The sequence below is a fragment of the Lepidochelys kempii genome, chromosome 18 (assembly GCF_965140265.1).
Source record: "Lepidochelys kempii isolate rLepKem1 chromosome 18, rLepKem1.hap2, whole genome shotgun sequence".
Lineage (NCBI taxonomy): Eukaryota > Metazoa > Chordata > Testudines > Cheloniidae > Lepidochelys > Lepidochelys kempii.
The window spans coordinates 18,257,411-18,271,482 of record NC_133273.1 but is presented as its reverse complement, the minus strand read 5'-3'; the positions used below and the strand labels follow the sequence as shown (position 1 = coordinate 18,271,482).

At 51.4% G+C, this 14,072-nt stretch overlaps 1 protein-coding gene across 4 annotated transcripts in view; it reads left to right on the top strand.

The window, feature by feature from the left end:
- Window positions 1-11,993, top strand: part of LOC140900196 (uncharacterized) — a 72,250-nt gene extending 60,257 nt beyond the window's left edge. For 2 of the 4 annotated variants that reach the window (XM_073317040.1, XM_073317039.1), the window contains 3 exons: window positions 1,099-1,263; window positions 5,081-5,152; window positions 11,402-11,993. In XM_073317040.1, the coding sequence (XP_073173141.1) occupies window positions 1,099-1,263; window positions 5,081-5,152; window positions 11,402-11,512 (348 nt within the window). In that variant the 3' untranslated portion in view covers window positions 11,513-11,993. The remainder of the gene's footprint in view (window positions 1-1,098; window positions 1,264-5,080; window positions 5,153-11,401) is intronic. The other 2 variants (XM_073317041.1, XM_073317042.1) reach the window with 2 other exon arrangements.
- The last annotated feature ends 2,079 nt before the right edge of the window (window positions 11,994-14,072 follow it).

Here is a 14,072-nt window from a genome sequence, read left to right as displayed (position 1 = left end):
CATGCACAGGCTTTCACCTTTCTCTGCCCTCCCTAGAGGGGAGGACATTGATGTTTTCATTGAGAATGCCAACTGGTAATTCCCCACAGATAGGAGTCAACACTGATCCAGCTCCACTAGAGGAAACAGACTCTTCACAGGTGACCTACAGAGGAGAATACCAAAACAAAATGATGGTAGATATTAAGCACAGGAGATGATGGTGCCACCTCTCCCTCCTGATCCATTCTTTTATTTAAGTGACAGGGTATGTTTCTATCTGATCTGCTACAAGGCAGAAGTCTTGAATCTCCCACAGCTTGGAGCTGTGTGTCTGCCCCTCTCTGCTGGAGCTCAGGGTTCAATGTACCTCCTGAGAACATCTTTGCCAAGGACACCATCTTGGTTTATGATTCCCGGAGCTTTAGATCTGAAAGCATCGCGCACATAACAAGGTGTAGAGCGTTGTCAAAATGCAGATTTGTTTTGGCTAAAGGCAGCTTTTTCTTCTGAGGTCAGTTTGATAAACAGAGAGTACAGCTTCTTCCTTTCCGGGGGGACTGATTTAGGGTCATCACACCTATTGCCAATGAGTTATTTCATTGCCTATGAGGGAAACCAAGTTTCTGATGTGAAGTGGTTTCCTTCCTTCAGTTGCTAAAGATTCCAGGCAATGACTTCCTAAGAACTTCATTAAGACTCAACTTCTGCTGAGTGTTTCTTCATTTACCGACGTAGCTGGACCGATGGAGAGACCTAAAGAATAGACACACACAATGCCATGGGATTTCAGCAGGGGTGGAAAGTGAGGTGAAGGGGGCAGATTACTGGTAACCAAAAAAGATTGCCTGTTCTTGCTAGGCCCCATCACCTCCTTTAGCCGTAATTTCTCATAGTCTCATCTGAGGAGACTCTGATCTGGGGAAACCCCTGAGATCCAGCCTGAGGAGGACTGCTGCACTGAGTTGGGAAGCCCTTCCTGGAAGCTGGCATTCCCAGCTGTAGCTTCTCCCACCCATTGGCCTGGGCTTAAGCGATGGAAAAAGCCAGCTCATATTGGCCACCGTGTGTCCTGGGTGTGAGGGTGCTGGGTGCTCAAAAGAGGCTTCTCTCACCCAGATGCCTGATGATGCCGCAGACCCTGCTCAGGACCCCAATAACCAAGGGGAAGATGAGTTTGAGGAGGCCGAGCTGGAGAGGCCGGACTTTGAGAAGGTGGTGCAATCAGACAAATACAAGGAACCCAGCATGCTAGGGAAAGAGGAGACAAAGAAGCCACTGAAGGTAATGTAATGTGATGGGGAAGCCATTTCTGCAGGGAGGGGTGTTGGGGGGGGGGATGAAGAGGGTCCTTGGCCCTACAAGTGGGAGGAGGGAGGGAGAGGATGCATGTCCCCCAAGAGAATTTTCACTCCCAAGCTCCTGTGCTGTATTGTGATGGACTGGCAGTGAGAGAACCCTTCCCCCATCATCTCCTGCTCCAGGGCAGCTTGTAGCTATGGAGTCCCAGCTGGGTCATGACCAATTTTTCTTTTGGCTTTCAGGAGTCACTGGCAAGCTGCCCTCCCTTCTCCCTCTTCCACCTGCTCTGAGGCTGGCATGGCAGCACCTGTTCTCTGCCCAGCTATTGCGTAACATGTCCCACTTGCTCTTAGGCCTGTTCTGGTGCCACTTTGGGAGCGGGGCTACCCAAGACCTTAATTCTTCAGGGGGTGAAGGGAAGGGGGCAGAAATGTGGTTGTAAGGTGGACTTTATTATTCCAACTATGGCCACTTGCCACCATTGGCAATAGGTGTAACCACAGGAGGGCTGAAAACTGGGAATCCTGGCATATCCCATGCCATCTCTGTAGTGTTAGAGCCTTAAGGGCCCCGTGGCCCTCAATACGCCCCCACTTCTGAGCTGATGCCAGGTCTAGAGAAGGTAACTCAGAAACTTCTCTCCTCTCGGTCTCGCAACACAGGAGCCAGGAGATGTTCAATTTAAATTAAAAGGTGAAACGTTGAAAACCGATCAAAGGAAATCTTTTTTCACAGACCCTGTGGCAATGAGCTTCACAGTTTAATCCCAGGGATTTAAGGCCACGAAATTAACTAGACTCACAAAGGGAAACTGATAGCCAGAATATCCTGCTTTGTCACACTTAAGGACAATCAACATTTTGGACAATCTTTCACTTTGGGGCTTAAGCCAACTTTAAACTATTAGAATCCAGGATGACATCGAATGTAGGGGGGCCAATTATCCCCTCTCTGCCTACTTCAGGATTCTCGTGACTTCCTTGGAAGCACCTGGTTGTAGCCATTGTCAGAGACAGGACACTAGACTAGATGTACCTTGCTTGGTCTAGTCTGGCAATTCCCATGTTTCTGTGATGTGGCCGCAACCATGGTGGATTGGTGGCAATTACGCTGTGCGAGGGAGAATCTTGTCTCCTCCAAGAAGATGATCGCTCGCATCTTGTGAAGCGCTTCTTGTGTCTGGAGCGAGACTCTGGAGAAGGGAAATATTAGCTTGTTTTGACAGGCTGCCAAGAGTTCTCTGTGTCACTTGTTTTTAAAAGGAGCATTTTTCTGTCAGGCTGTAAACCGATGATTGGTAGCAAGTCTAAAAACACTCCAAACCAATGGAATAGACATTGAAGCAAAGAGCCCACCACTGCAGGATTGCACCTGCTGAATAAAACCCTCCAGCCCCTTAGTAGGAAAAGAATTTGTACCTTAACTATTTGTCTTTGGATAGGGCTAGGCTGAGCTGTTCACGCTGTTTGGACAGAGCGCCGGTACCTTAGGAGGAAAGACCTGAGGGCTCTGGCAGAGAGAACTTGTGCAAACTTAGCACTCCTTTGGGAGGAAAATTTAAACTCCTTAGTCAGCTTGGTCAGTTTTCTTATTAATGAACTACTGGATGGAATCAGAACTGCACTGTGTGTCATAAGTCCTATACTGCTCATAGGAAGCAGTGATTCTCCCGTAGTCCAAGTGGGAGAGGCCTATGCTTTTGAGGACGTTCTATCCCTGCTGTCACTGTTATGTTCTGAATGGCTGTCCTCACGAGTTTGTTACGGTCTATATTGCAGCATCAAGATACTGCAGCACCAGAGCTGCATAAGCACAAGGTATAAATAAGGCATTGGCAATCAGATGGCTGACAAGAAAGGAAAAAGTTAACAGCCCTAGAGAAGACAGAACTAACCAGAGGACAGAACACTCCCCCTGTCTGTTGTTTTTCCCCCCCTTTCCTTTCTTGTTTCCTTCCCTTTCTCTCTCTCACTGGATCTCCCTGCTCAGCCTGCTCCTTTCCACCATGTGAATGCTACAAACCTTAGCACAATGCCTGGCTTCCGTTCTCCTTTTCTGAGCGGGGCGGTCAGCTGGTTTTCGTGTTGGAGCACTGCTCCCTTAGGCTCTGATTAGCTCCCTGGTGAGCCCAATGGGGAGGGTATTCAGGTAAGGGTAGCTGGTTTGGGTCTTATTTGTGGGGTCTGGAGGGTGGCATGAGTCGGTGCAGCTCTGGGCAGGAGCGGATGGCCTGTTCGCAGCTCAGCCCATCAGGTGAATGAGGAGGTGCTGAATCGTTGCCCTGAGTGAAGGCCTGTAAATCAGAAGCTGCATCAGCATATCTGAGTCCTTCTCTCCGGGAAGTGTAAATTATCGAAAGCTTTAATATTTCACGCTCGCCAGCAAGAGGCTCCAAGAAAATCCCCCTCAGATCCGGCTCTGTTTGTCTCTAACTCTGCGGCTGGGCAGGCTGCTGTGGGTGGAGTCAGGCTCAGGCAGAGCATAATGCCTTGCCCGATACCACTCCTGGTGCTCTCCTGAGCCAGTGCCACTCATGCCAACCTCTGACTCAGTGGAGGAGCTGGGCATAGAACCTGGGTGTCTTGGCTCCTGTTGGACCATGCTGCCTCCAAGAACGATGAACAGCTGAACAGAGTCAGCCAGGATTCGAACCCGTGACTCCAGGAAATATGAATATTCCCAAGTGAGCAGAGAGCCCTCAGCCATTGCTATTGAGAGGAGAATGATCCAGTGACTTTCCCCCTCCACGGACCCTTTCTCTCAATGCCCATGCCCTGTTTTAACAGGCTCGGCCATGGTGCCCTGCAGCAGCCCGGGCTCCTTCCCTGCAAGCCTGCAAACAGGCAGTAGCCATGGGCCAGATCCTCAGCTGGTGCGAATCACCGGAGCTTACTTACAGTCAGAGAAGCTGCATTGATTGACCCCAGCTGAGGCTGTGGCCCTGCATGTGGGTGGAGAGAGTGCTCGATCATTACCCCCCCTTGCGCTCCTGTCTTCTGTTCAAGACCTTCTCGGGGCGAGCTGCACAGCCCAGTGGCCTCCCCCGGCCGCAGGGGCACTCTGCAGCCCTCCGTGCACTAGGAAGGCTGAATTGCTATTCGTTTTCTCAGGCTGCCTCCCAAGCAGCTGCCATCTCTCATTTTAATGGGCAGCAAGTAGAACTCATGGTCTTGGCTGCCGGCTTCTGGCTGGAAGGTCTGAGCTCGGCTGTGCTTTGCTAATGTGACTTGGGCAACTGCAGTGGGGTGGAGGAGTGGGGGACTGGTGCCTCCTCGAGCCCAGAACATCACTCCCCTGGTGCTTGGATGCTAGCTCAGCCGTACGATCGCTGCCCAGCTCTGCCAGCTAGCTTGTTCTCTCTCTCTCTCTCTCTCTCTCTCTCTCTAACAGATGCTTCCCCACTGTCTGTAGGGACTGTTCAACCCAGGGTGACCGCTTGCACACCCAGGGCTCTGGCACAGCACTGATCCCTACCGTGAGAGCGCTCCCATGCTCAGGCAGACGCGAAGGCGTGTGGCTGCTGGGCAATGACTTGGCTGCTTCCATCTGCCCCCCTGGCTGCCTATGGGATAAAAGGGGCAGAAGCGTTGATTGGGGACAAGCACCCAACAGAGATGGGGTCACCTCTGATGTTCCAGGGTCTTGATTCAGCATCCTCCAGACCTGGGGCTCTAATACATGAAAATCTGGGTCTCCAAAGCTGCGTTGCCACTCCATCAGGATTGGGGTTGTGGGGTGTGTGCTTCTGGGAGCTTTAAACAAGGCTGACCTACCAGTGTCTGCCCTCCTGTGTTTCCAGGATGCCGCTGGGCTGGACAAAGCCAGGGAAGAGCCAATGGACGACTACCAAGAGGATCAGGAGCAAGAAATTGTATGACACTGAGGTTCCTCTTCATTTCCTGTTCTGTCGTGCGGCTGTGGGTGTGTTTGAGACCAGCAGCTGGGCCTGGTGCAGCGGTTGGGCAGACCTGTGCGTTGGGACAGCTGTTAGGGGAAATCTCACAACGCCCTAGGAATAGGAGTCAGGCTGCCTGTCCCTGTAAGCTCTTTGGGACAGGGACTGTGCCATTCTGCAGTGTAATGGTCAGAGCACTGGACTGAGATTCAGGAAAGCTGGGTTCTATTCCTGGCCCTGCTGGGTGACCTTGGGAAAGTCACCTCCCTGCTCTGTGCCTCAGTTTCCCCAGGTATAAAAGGAGCATAATGATACTGACCTTTGAGATCTGCTGAAGGAAAGCACTGTGGAGGAGTTAGGTGACATTATTATCCGATGCGTTTGTGCAGCACCTAACAGAATGGGCCCCGATCCCAATGGGGGCCCTTGGGTAGTAGCGTGATGCGCACACACAGGGCCTTCTTTCCAACGTAGCTCAGCACCCCCCAAGTTGTCCTTCTCTTCAGTTAGACTTGCTGGTGCTCAGTGCCTGTGCAAATCAGGCCCTGGATGATAAACAGGATGAACCAGGCTTTTAATCTGGTTAATCCTCCTCCCCTCCCCCCACATTAGTCATGACATACGTGAGCCGTTCCAAAGCACGGAGGCTGTACAGGTGCCCCCATGCTGTTCAGGCTTTTCCCTTCTTCTCTTCCCCCCACCCTGAGTTAGTGTGGCTTTCCCACCCTGATCAAACCAAGGCCCGATCCTGCTAAGAGCTCTGCACTCCGGCTCAGCTTTTGGTTTAAATTGTCTAATTTTGGGAGCAGAGTTGAAAACCCCCCTCCGTCTCGGTACGTCTCTGTGTTTTGCTGTGGCGTCTGTTTATTCCAGTTTATTAATAATGGACGAGAGATAAGTGCCTCCAACAGAAACTGTCCCCTCTGGGCTTCTGCCTGCTTTCAAAGCAGAGCAATTACCTATCTTCAGCTACTTCTTGTTAACTCTGCGGCAGCCAGACCAGGAATCCCAAGGCTCCTTCTGGGGATGCTGACATGGAGGGGAAAGCTGCTACACTGCTGATATAAACGCATGATCAGTGGTTAAAAATGGCTTGTTGCTATGCAAGCTGAGATAGGTGGGTGATTGGATTTCACGCCTCGGGCCATGAAGGCCCTGATTCAGCAAAACATGCAAGCATGTACACAAGTCAATGGGGCATAAACACACAGTTAACTTGTCTGAACAAAACAAAGCTGCAGATTTCTGAGATAACCATCCTGCTTCCTTACTTGCCTGCATTTTCAAAAGTGACCTGTGGTCTCGGGTGTCCAACTTGAGACAGTGTAAAAGGGGGGCCTGATTTTCAGCCTGTGCTGAGCACCCGCCTTGTGACAATCAGGACCCTTTAAGGTGTCTGAAGCTAGGCAGTCTCAGTCTCAACTCATTTCTGGACAATTTAGGCCAACGGTTTTCAGGGCTTAATGTGGTCTGAAAAATGTCGTGGTAGTGGTGATGGCTGTTGTCATCTGGGAGAAGCAGGTTTGGTCAGACAATGCTTAAAATTCACCTTACAGGAACCCAGCTCAATTTAAATTGTTTTTTTTTTGCCAGGTCTGTGACCCTTTGCTGCCCCTTTTCTCCCCCTCCCCCATTTAAACGCTGGCTGGTACTGTCACTGGGCTACATCATCTCCGAGCCAGGAATAGAACAATGAGAGATTATTGTTATGCCAGAGACTTTTTAAAATAACAATTTTTGGTGGTTCTTCCTGTGGTAATACACATAATAAATAATAATATATAATATTTGTCTTCTGGTTATGGACCTTTTATGGGGTCACATTTTCAAAATTTTCTCCACAGCCAGGAGGGCTAGAAACTTTTTTTAAAGTAATTAAAGCTGAGGTTCACACCTAATCACAGGACTCCAGGAGCTGGGGCATTGTCAGAAATTGTCAACGCTACAGGCGAGTTTTATTTTTGGTGGTTTATTTGCCCTGCCCTTAGCTTAGGCAGTGACCGCAACCATGTCTGTTTCATTTCTGCTTGTAGCCATGTTGAGTCACTTTTGCTGCCTGGCATTATGCACTAGAATAACCTGATTGTCGCAGCCATGCTGGCAGAGCTTTCAACTGAACCATTTCCATTTAACTTCAAAAGAGAAAAGGTTGCGGGAACCACTTTCCATTTAAACAGGGAGTTTTGTGTCTATGTGTATGGGGAGCTGTTTTATCAAGATCTAAGTTTCCTTCCCCAAAATGAATTCAGTATCTAAATCGCAGCACCCCGGCAAGCTAATTTTGCCTTGGACAGAGCCTCCCTGAGGTGTTTGATTGCGAAGAGACAGGGAGATGCCCTTTATTGCTGCCTGTGGAGTCCTTTTGAATTTTTACTGCCATCTGATTGTAACATTTAAATGTAATTTCCACTTCAAAACCAGGACAAGAGGGATCTCTAATTCGGAAGTGCAAATGCAAGGCTGGGGGGGAGGATGACTTGCATGGGGGTTAATGAGCAATTTCTAGACAATGCCCAGCTCTCCTCACCTGCTCCATTCTGTGCCTGAGGAGCCGCCATCTGTGGAAGCTGGATGTGTCCTCGCAGGGGGGGATTCTGAGGTTTTTTGGCTCACAGTTTGGGAAATGAATGACCTGCAATGGCAGAAAGGGACCAGATTTTCAGAGGCCCCCCTGAGCCTCAGTGGGAGCTGTGGGTGCTGAGCCCTTCTGCAGATCAGGGGCGGCTGATCCCAGTCACATGGAAATCGCTGAAATAACTCCCTTGACCTCGGTGGATAGTGGAGCAGGCCTCCACAATCTGCCAGTCTGGGCTGGGTTTGAGGGTGGAACGTGGAGGAGCGCTGACCCCAGCTCTGCAGTGCAGCCTCTGTCGCGGAGTAAATAATCATGAGAAGAGGAGAGCAGCTGGAAAACGTGAACCCTAAACGCTCCAAAGGCAAAGGCCTCACACTTACGTATTTTTAATCTCATGATTTTGAAGCCAGTCTCATGATTTTGGGGCCCTACCTGATGGTTTTTGATCATTTAGGGTTGGCAGTGCTGTTCCCCTTAGTGCCAGCTAAACCAATGCAGTGTCCCCTTCCCTTCCTGCCTCTGGCTAGGGGAGGCTTCAGTTAGATCTCTCCCCCCCCCCGCCCCCCCCCATCTCCTGCCTCTCTCTTACCACTGCCCTTTGGCTGATGGGATCGACTTGCTCCCACTGTTTTTACTTAAGAGCTCGCCCCAGGCTGGCCTGAAGCGCAAGCTGAATAAACAGCTCCTTGGGGTTTGCAGTCGACAGCCAGATCCCCACCACAAACCCTGTAAAAGCTTGGGACTGCTTGTGCGTAACACCATGCATAGTGCGAGGTCAGCCCTTAGCCATAGATCTGGCCCTGCGACTGGGTCAGAGGGGAGCCCTCAGCCCACCATCTCCACTGAGCCCACTGAATGTTCTCTCACGGCATGTAAGAAGAGTAAATAGTTAATAATGTCGAGCTCTTTTCATCCATAAATCTCAAAGCACTTTACAAATGAGGTAGCATTATTCCTGTTTTACAGATGGGGAAACTGAGGCACGAAGAGGCGCCGTGTCATCCAACAGGCCAGTGGCCGAGCCAGGAATAGAATTCAGATCTGCTGATTCCCAGTCCAGTGCTCTGAACACTAGGCCCCTCTTGCCATATGCAGGGGGGTGGGCTTCGTTGGCCCAGAAGGGGCATTATTTCCTAATATCAAATGACAGTGTTATGTGAGAGAAGGCTGTCTCATCTGGGGGCATTAAGTCATTTCCCTCTATATCTGAGATCACTGTGTGGGGCGTTTGTTTGTTGATTGATGGGTGGTAAATCTGTGGGCTCAGCCTGAAGTTGCAAGGGAGGAACGCAGCAGTCCTGTACAATGTAGGACATGAGCTTTGCTGTTCCTCCCTGTGGGAAGGGTGGTTGCTGGCAAAGAAAGTGACATGATGGGACGCGGAGTGTTCCTGACCTCTTTTGCTCCTCTCCCCGCCCTTCGTAATTGACTGCACTGCTTTAGAAAGCTTTTCCTGGAGGCCTGGATGGTGTGACATAGCGTGCCTCTCTCTTGGGGTCATTTGGGTTCCTCCAGGGACTCCCCTCCCTCCTCTAAAAACCTGGCTATTCATTCACCATTGTCAGGGACTTACTCCCTTTGTAGCGAGTTCTAGCTGTCACAATCTCTGCACAATCTCTCCTTTTCTTTGATTCCAGCCACTGAATTGCATTACAGTGTGCTAAAGTTCGGCCGAGTGTTGTTTTTCCATGTAAGTGCTGTAGTTGTCACAGGGATGTTATTCGATGGTAGATGGGAGACGGTGGGGTGGGGGCAGGAAATGGGAGGGGAAAAGTCCCCAAGACCATCTCTGTTTAGATGTTGGCCCCAAACAGAGGTTTGCAAACCCCTAAGCTAATGTGTTTCTAGGTAGTCAGTCCCAATAGCCTCTAGGCAGCGGATCTGGAGTGGAACCTGGGGGTTCCAAAGCCTGGGGGTAGGGTTCCGAGCCTGAGCTGCGCTTTGTACCCGATTCGAATGGCCCCGTGCCGTCCGGCCTGCACAGACAGGGATCTGAGATTTGAGAGGGGCCTTGAAGCACTTTTTGACTCTTCTGCTATTTTAACGGCTAGATGTGCTTGTTGGAAAGTGGTTCAGAGAGCAAAGCTCTAGGCCTGGCTGATTCAGTGAAGCTGGCGACAGCAAAGCCAGCAGCAGCCTGTCTCCTAGAAACCGACAAGGAGAGAGAGAGACCAGGCTGCTGGCGAGCGTGGTTGGTAATAAAAATCTACTTTGGAGCCCCCTCCCCCTCCTGTGCCCCAAAGTGTCCTTGCTGGTCAGAAGCCTCTCAGGGGGAGAAAGCCCACCTTGCTTGTTCCCTGTGGGTGGTGGGCTGTCCATGGGGCAGGAAGCAAGGCGCCTCAGGCTTCAGCAAAAGAATGTTAACTGCTACATCAGCGCCAGATTTGGCATCTTATTCAGACAGACCCAAGCTGTGCCTGGCTCTCCCTAGCCTGCTTCCTGGTCAGTACCAGTCCGGGCCCACACGTGTAATGAGCAGTCGCACGGCTGCATGTAAGCACCCTGCAAGGGAGAGCGATGCTCTCACAGGCCAACAGCTCTCATACAGCTGGCGCTCAGGGCCCTAGGCTGCCTGGAGAGGCTCCCCCTGTGGAGCTGGGGCCAGCTCAAAGGTTGCTGAGCTCCAGAGCAGTAGGAGGCCCTGGAATGTTTTGTTTGTGCTAAATCTTGAGCGCCGATCTCTGAGTAGGACAGCACAAGTCAGGTGCCACTTAGAGCTACCTCCATTTGCTTGCCAGCTGTAGGTGGCTGGGTATCCACGCCTGAAGATGCCAACTCAGTGCATCAGAACCCAGGGAAGGACAGGGTGTTAACTGGCCAATTAACTGTAAATCACAGCCATTTAACACCCTGGGAGTCTAGCCCCACCCACCCTTTCCCTGAATCCCAAGGGTATGTTCTTATATGCACTGCCTGTAGGAACTGAGTATTTTTCAAATAGTCCTTGAAAAATCGGACTTTGGTCAGTTTGCACCTGTGGGGTTCACACAGTTCAATACTGGGGGATGTTCACTAGCTGTGAATGACAGCCAAATGGCCTGTTAGCAGCCCTGGCATTCCCCAGAGTCCGAAGTATTGGATCATGTGGACATGCCCTGGGGCCAGGGCCCCAGTGAGCGAGGCACTGTGCAGACCCACAGTAAGGGCTTGCCTCCACTTAAAACACTGCAGCAATGCAGCTTCCACGTGGACCCTACCTATGCCGGTGGGAGGGGTTCTCCCATGGGAGTAGGAAATCCACCTCCCCGCGACTTGCACGGGGACTTAGGTTGGCTTAACAATGCCACTCGGGGGGGGGGGGGTGGAATTTTCACAACCCTGACCAATGTAGTTAAACCAACCTAGTTTTCTAGTGTAACCTAGGCCTAAGAGATGGTCCTTGCCCCAGAGAGCTGACATCTAAACCGATGAGACAAGACACAGGGTGAGAGGGAGGAAGCTTAACAGGTGGGGTAGAGACTTTCAGTGACTTGCCCAAGGTCACCAGGGAAGGCTGTGGCAGGATTAAGAATCAAACCCAGAACTGGATCCCAGCCCATGTTAACTGGTGGCGAAACCACGAATGTTGGCCGGCCCTTGGCTGACTGGGTTGGGCTCTTGCTTTCTGTTCAGTGTTGATTTCTCCATCTCTCCTTTTTCCCTGCAAACAGGAGGATCACGGAGGGGAGGTGGATGATAACGGTGACCTGGAGCTGGTGCAGGAGCAGAAGGACCGTGGGGGCATCCCAGGAGCTGAGAGCAAGAAGGACGATTACTACTGAGGGTGCCAGCGGCTCAGAGCGCCTGGGAGGAGAATGGCGTGTTATGGGAGCAGGAGGGAGGAGTTGCAGGAATCTCCTCGAGCGACATGGATCCAGTGTGAACTTCCGAAGGCGGGGCTGGAGGAATGTGTGGCCAGCCCACAAGCAGGCCACTTCCAAATGCACATCGTGTGTGTGTGTGTGCCCGGTGCAATCCCAGCCGCGCTGCCCGCTGGCGGAGAAAGCAGAAGGGCTCTCTGACCCCCGGCACGGCCACATCTTGCTGCTTCTCTCGGGGGCGCTTATTGATTTTTCCCCCCTCCTTTTATTATTCCTCACTCCCCTGTTTCAGATGAAGGGTTTTTTTTTAAATTTTTTACTGCTTGGGGCACGGGAGAGGCAGATGTTTGCAGAACTACGAGACACCAGTGGTTGCACTGGCCCAGGCTGCTGCCCTGGACTCATTTGACTGATCTCTAATACAAAGGAATCTCTTTCTAAATCCTTTGGTTAATGGTGCTTCTTTAAAATGGTGTCTGTTTGCTAACTTGGATCATGCCTCCTGCTGCAAACCCCACCTGGAAATGGTGTTGCTAGGAAAAAATGAACATCTTGGTCGTTTAAACACTTGGGGTCCATCAGCAACTGACCAGCCGGAGCCCAGAGCAGGGGCAGTGGGAGTGGAAACTAAAACAGACCTTTGGGTGCAAGGGGCAAATATCTCAACTTGGTAAATTTTTGGGTTGCTTCTGGTGGCTCGATGGGAGCCTGACTCTCATGGGGACTGTGGTCGGGTGGTTAGGAGTGGGGGAGGGTTATACCAAAATAGACTCCCAGGGTGGATTCATTCCTGTGTCTCCTGACCAGAATGATCAGCTGTGTTGAATGTATCCTTGATAAATCTCTGGCAGAGGGTACATAGAGGCAGCAACCATTTTTCCACTTCGCAGCTGCCAATGTTACCAGGAGCTGGGTTCTTCCTACAGGTCCGTGGCTAACCCCGTACAACCGGCTCTGCCGCTGGTCCTGATTAAACGCTGGTGAGAGGGGGCAGCTGTGGTGAAGGGAAGGAGCAGTGGTGAGTCTTACTGAGCAGAGAGAGTCGTCTGGGGTCGGGGTGGGCTCTGACTGGGACGTACTTTTGCAGCAAATCCCTCTCTGTCATTCTTGGCTAGTTTGAACGCTCTTATGCATGGTTTGGAAGGGACCATGGAGGGGAGGGGGAAAAAGAGCCAGATGTGGCAAACAATGCTCACCTCCCTGGCGATTGTACAATCATCTGTCCCCCTCTCCTGTACCATCCCCTCTGAACTATTCCATTAACAGTGCTACTGGCCCTCAGCAATATTACAGGAAGGTGCGTTTCAAAACATGCTAGGGAGCAGATGTACATAAGAACGGCCACACTGGGTCAGACCAATAGTCGATCTAGCCCACAGTGTCCTGTCTTCTTACTGTGGCCGGGGCCAGGTGCTTTGGAGGGAATGAACAGAACAGGGAATCATCAAGTGATCCATCCCCCTGTTGCCCATTCCCAGCTTCTGGCAACCAGAGGCTAGGGACACTTCAGAGCATGGGTTTGCATCCCTGCCCATCCTGGCTGAAAGTAATTGATAGAATTCAGTAAGTTCATGGAGGATAGATCCTTTCTGAACCCTGTTATAGTCTTGGCTGTCACGCGAAGTCCACGCAGGAGTGTGTTCTCAGGGAGATAAGGACCAATCACTCCCCAGGTGCCTGCCTTTGAATTTGTTACCAGGCACTCGCTCGCTGTGAGCCCCTGCCGTTGATCTTGGATTTATTATTAGAGCAAACTGTACTAATCCCTGGCCACTTGGGACCAGCACAGTTCTGTCAGTGCTATTCAGAACTTCCCGGAGACGGCGGGGATGCAGCTTAGCTGCTCCAGTTCCAAACTCACAAGCATGCACACATCCCACTGCTGCCTGTCTGCTACAGAACCCCCTCTGTGCCAACCCACAGAGGATGTGAGCGGTTGCAGCCACCAGCTAAGACACCCTGACTCTTTGGTTCATGCTTTTAGCTCTGGAGATGCTCAGTTCAGTCCCCAGTGCGTCAGCCAAGATGGTGGCCATTGTACCCGCTCCCGCCCAATTCTGTACCCTGGGGGGGCTCAATTGTGTTCTGTTAAGCCTGCGTACCCCCACTAATTGCAATGCAGCTGCCTAGGGGTGAGAGCAGAATTTGAGCTTAACAAGGGCTTTAAGAAATCCTATTCCCCGATTTTATTTGTCTTGTCCAAAATAGCTGCTATTCCTTAGTCGAATGAAAAGCAGCCTGAAATTCATGGGAAGACAATGTGCCACCTCCAGACGTCCCCACGCCCTCCTCAGCAGAAACCCCCCTGCCGGCCAGGGGAGCGCTCCGTGGGAGTGGAAAGGGTGGCTAGTTAGCGTGTGTGCTGAGGCTGTGTTAATATCTCTGCACATCATGGAGCCGCTCCCCTCGCCACACACCACTCATAACTGGAGTACTTCCCCTTTTCCAGCCTTGGGCCAGAGACCTACAGCCAGGAGCCGTTCACTTGCCCACGTGAGTGAAGCTTTAAGTGGGCCCTGGA